This window comes from Diabrotica virgifera, chromosome 3 (genome assembly GCF_917563875.1).
Source record: "Diabrotica virgifera virgifera chromosome 3, PGI_DIABVI_V3a".
Lineage (NCBI taxonomy): Eukaryota > Metazoa > Arthropoda > Insecta > Coleoptera > Chrysomelidae > Diabrotica > Diabrotica virgifera.
The window spans coordinates 264,712,738-264,718,007 of record NC_065445.1 but is presented as its reverse complement, the minus strand read 5'-3'; the positions used below and the strand labels follow the sequence as shown (position 1 = coordinate 264,718,007).

Sequence of the window (5,270 nt, the reverse complement as noted above, 5' to 3'; positions counted from 1 at the left end):
TAAATATACAATTACATTATTCTAATCGAAAAAAAAAATAAATTTTTTCTCAAAATACGGATAATCATCATCATTTTATTACAATTATGATAACTATTTTATTATCACCTTTACGAAAAAAGTTATTCTTCATAAAATGCTCTTCCTGGTCTAAAATCTAAGATACAACCATCAGATATTAAACTTTTTTTAATTTTATACGAGGTATGTAAAAAATATGAATTTTTCTTGAGAGTTAAGTGCCTTTATTATTCACAATATTTTAATTAGAAGGATGTTATTGAACACTAAAACAATTATTTTAATTCTAAACTACTTTTCTTAATAACAATTTTCGATATTGTGAAAAACGATACTTTACTCTTGAGCGAAATTCATATTTTTTGACATACCTCGTATAAAATTCATTAAATTTGATACTTGATGATTGCATCTTAGATTATATACGATGCAGAGTATTTTATAAAAAATAACATTTTTTCGTAAAACTGATAATACAAAAGTTATCAATGGGTTTCAAGTTACGCAGACATACTGTATAAAAGGTAAAAATTTTTTTTGCTGAACATTTATTATTGTTGAAGTTTATTATTAAATGTATTTTAGATAAGCTTTCCAGAAAAAAAGTTTTGATCACTTTATATAAACATTTTTTTAGCTGGTAATTTTCGGTTTTTGTATCACATTTTTGTTATATTTCTTAATTTTCTCAAAAAGAAATAGTTTATTTTATTTCTAAAGTAAAATAATTTAGTGCATTTTAAAGATTACATCCTAAGCTTTAAAAAAGCACTTATAAAACTGTAATAGATCTGTTTAAACTTTAGTAATACTGTTTTAAAGTGATGGTAATTCTATAAAACTACCAAGATTTTAAAAATTACATTTTTAAGACGTCATATCATTTGAATTAAATTTTTGAGAAGTTTTTTGAATGAAACATCATTTAGTACGATACTTGAAAGGTAAGTTGTGCAAAATTGAAGGTTTTATAAGAAAAATCGTATTAGTTACACATTTTTAAATCATTTTTAAACAAAATTCATGTAAGGCTCACTTTCCGCCCCCACCGTACTTATGCCCATACATTTTATTTCTTCTTATTATAACCGTAAGATAGTCTTATTATTCTTCTTTTAGTTCAATTTGTGAAATTTCATTTGATCCATTAATTAAAGAATTACATTAAAATAACTCAACCGTGCACTTCGCCGTACGCTAGTTTACAGTACGCCAATGTTTGCGAGAAGGGTGACTTTAGCGTTATAAATAAAAAATTATAGAAGATACAGATTTAATTTTAGATAATTCTTTATAAAAGTTTTTTTTTTGTAAACTTTTCTGAATTTTTCAATGGTCAAGTCAGTTTTGTTCTAAAATTTATATTTTCGGAGTTATTTAAAAAAACATCAAACTTCGTAGTTCATTTGTTTAATAAAAAATGAAGCACCGACTTCTCGAGTAGAACTTTTTGATATGTTGTTTATTAAACATTTCTTAATGAAATTACAAAAAGTTATGTCTTGTTTGATTTTTTCCGAAGTGAAAATCTATATGCACTCCCCTATACGGCATATTTTCGTTTTTAAACGTAAAAATTAGTTTATTTAAATTTTCGATTAATTTACCACTACAGCAAATTATCTCTAACGTACAGAGCTGTGTTATCTGATTGTTTTATCGGTTTGTTTATTTTCAATAAACACCTTTACTCTTCGCAACCAAAATAAATTTATTCAAAAGAAATAAATATTACTTTGAAATACATGGTGATTCCATGTAAGTTTGGGTGTGTGTACATTATCTACTATATAAACCAGGGTTGTCCAACTGGCGGCCCGCGAGGCTATTTGTTGTGGCCCACGTAAGATTTTCGAAAAGCATATATTTTCTTTAAATGCTGCCACTGTGAAAAAAGATTTTTTAATTTATATTTTATGGTTTAGCAGTGTTTTTACATCACAAGTACTGTACCGCGTGCCGCTTCGCGGACGTGTAACGAACACAATCGTCCTCCACCACTAGGAGAACTGCACTGATTACTGCGCATCAGAGTTCACGCAGGCCACACCTCCCACTGCTTACCATCCGTCGCTAGCCGCCATCGTGCCAGTGTGCTACTGACACGTAGGCTAGTCGGCTAATCTATTACGTTGCTAGTGAACAGTGAACTTGATTAATTCTTTGTCTTGATTCCTCTTATACAATAATGAGTGTAAAACCAGTAAAACGGAAAATTTATAGTGAGAACAGAATTTACAAAGAAAGTTGGGAGAGTGATTACTTGATTGCTAACAATAATGGAAAGTTGCAGTGCTTAGTTTGCATGAATGTCGTTTCAGTGCCTAAAGAATATAATGTGAGAAGACATTACACAACAGTGCATGAAAATAAGTATGCTACGTACACAAATGAAAGTCGGCGTGAACTAGTTGCAGATTTGAAGAAAAAGCTTAAACAGCAAACTGGTATGTTCAGTAAAATATTACACTCTCAAACGCATTCTTTGCATGCATCTAATGCCGTGTCGCTTGAGCTGGCAAAGGCAAAAAAACCTTTCACTGATGGCAATTTGATAAAAAAATGTGCTGTTGAAATGGCCAAAGCTTTCGGTGATTCTAAAATGGCGGAGAAATTTGAATCAGTGCCACTTTCACATCAAACCATACAAAGAAGGATTGTTGCTATGGGTGAGCAAGTAGAAAAATCTATGCTTAGCCTGGTTAAGAAAAGTTTATATTTTTCACTTTGTTTGGATGAAAGCACTGATCAAACCGATGTTAGTCAGCTGTTAATATTTGTGCTCACTACTTTTGATGATTTTACCAGTAAAGAGGAGTTTGATATTTGTCCTCTTTATGGGACAACAAAAGGAAAAGACATCTATGAGGCTGTGAAGAAAACAGTTGACAGAATTGGAGGCTTTGATAAATGTTCAGCCATAGCAACAGACGGGGCCCCATCAATGACAGGTAAAAAAATTGGATTAGTGGGTCTGCTTCGAGAGAATGGTGTCACTTGCCCAATAATTCATTGTATTATACATCAGGGAGCTTTATGTGGAAAATCAGTCAAGGAAGATCAAGTTTTCCAAACCGTGATTAAGATTATAAATATGATTAGAGGTGGAAATCGATCTCTTTTACACAGGCAACTTAAGCAGTTTTTAGTGGAAACAGAGGCTGAGTATGGAGACTTGCTAATGTACAACCATGTAAGGTGGCTGAGTGCAGGAAAGTGCATGGAACGATTTTTTGCCATAAGAAAGGAAATCCCTGCATTCCTCAACAAATACGTTTCATCTGACACAACTGAACTGAAAGAGAAGTTTAAGGATCCAGAATTCTTAAGACAGTTAGCTTTTATAACAGATCTGACTAATCATCTTAACATGTTAAACTTGAATCTTCAAGGAAGAAACCAGACGGTTTCAGATTTGATCGGAATGATAAACGGATTCCGGAATAAGCTGAACGTGTTTAAACGTGCTTTGGAAAAGAACAACCTGACACACTTCCCTAGCTGTCTGCAAATAGCAGAAGAATTCAACAATGAGGAAAATATTGAGTTTTCATCCTGCATTTTACAAATTGAACAAGTTATTGATGAATTCAATACAAGATTTGAAGAAATTGAAAGTCTCAAAAGCAGTGTACTACTTTATAATAACCCTCTTGGAGCAACCATTGATGATCAACCACCCAACTTACAGCTTGAGTTGTGTGATCTTCAAGCAGACATGTTCCTAATCACCAGACAAGAAAAGGGACCTGAATTTTTCAAATTACTGTCAAAGGAGAAATTCCCAAACCTGCGAGATTTTGGACTGAAAATGACGTCAATTTTCGGAAGCACATATACATGTGAAAGTGCCTTTTCCTCCATGAAATACATAAAAAACAAAAACAGAAGCAACCTTACCGATTCTTCCTTACGTCATCTTATGAGACTGTCTACAACTGAACTGGAGGTGGACATTTCTTCATTGGTGGATGAAGCCGATCGACCAAAGTCCTCACACTAATTGCATACATTTCTTTCGTTGCTTTTGCAATGTTTGTCTTGATTATTGAAAAGTGTTATCAATAAATTTTCCGTTTATAAAAAAATGTAGTTATTGAGCAATAAAAGAAATAATACTCTTTTTTGTTTTAATTATTTTTATACCTCAAAATAAAAATGTGTACCATTTTTATTCGGTTGCGATGCGAAGGCAAACCAATCTTACTTTTTAATTAGAATACGGAGTGCAGTCCAGTTCCTTTAACCGCGATTTTCTGCTCTTATTGGAGCTTCATCAGAAGAAACGTAGGCACTGTTCTCCATAATCCAACTAAATTGCATCGAGAGGTTTTACAACACATCGCAACCAAATGGATGATAATAGGTGGCTAGCGCCATCTGGCAATTGAAAGACGAAGCAAGTTTTCAATCCTAATAGTAAATTAATAATATTGAAAAATATTAAAAATCACTAAAAGATTTTTAAATTGAAAACTTATTGGTACATTTTCATGGTAACACCTCCAAGACTTCTATAATTTGCAAGTCATATGGATGCTGCAGTGAAGACGAGAGGGAAGGAATTCTACACTTTGCAATTCACATCCCCCGTCTGCAGCCGGCAAAATTCCAACTGAAAGATGCACCTGGTTACTCTACGGAGTAATACGAAAATAAAATAAAAATGTGTACCATTTTTATTCGGTTGCGATGCGAAGGCAAACCAATCTTACTTTTTAATTAGAATACGGAGTGCAGTCCAGTTCCTTTAACCGCGATTTTCTGCTCTTATTGGAGCTTAATCAGAAGAAACGTAGGCACTGTTCTCCATAATCCAACTAAATTGCATCGAGAGGTTTTACAACACATCGCAACCAAATGGATGATAATAGGTGGCTAGCGCCATCTGGCAATTGAAAGACGAAGCAAGTTTTCAATCCTAATAGTAAATTAATAATATTGAAAAATATTAAAAATCACTAAAAGATTTTTAAATTGAAAACTTATTGGTACATTTTCATGGTAACACCTCCAAGACTTCTATAATTTGCAAGTCATATGGTTGCTGCAGTGAAGACGAGAGGGAAGGAATTCTATACTTTGCAATTCACATCCCCCGTCTGCAGCCGGCAAAATTCCAACTGAAAGATGCACCTGGTTACTCTACGGAGTAATACGAAAATAAAATAAAAATGTGTACCATTTTTATTCGGTTGCGATGCGAAGGCAACCATCTTCCCTCTCGTCTTCACTGCAGCATCCATATG

The 5,270-nt window shown here is 33.1% G+C and overlaps 1 protein-coding gene across 1 annotated transcript; it reads left to right on the top strand.

Annotated features, from left to right (window-relative positions):
- The first annotated feature begins 3,391 nt into the window (after positions 1-3,391).
- On the top strand, positions 3,392-4,024 carry LOC126882742 (general transcription factor II-I repeat domain-containing protein 2A-like). Its single transcript, XM_050647732.1, has one exon. The coding sequence runs from the start codon at positions 3,392-3,394 to the stop codon at positions 4,022-4,024; it is 633 nt and encodes a 210-aa protein (XP_050503689.1).
- The last annotated feature ends 1,246 nt before the right edge of the window (positions 4,025-5,270 follow it).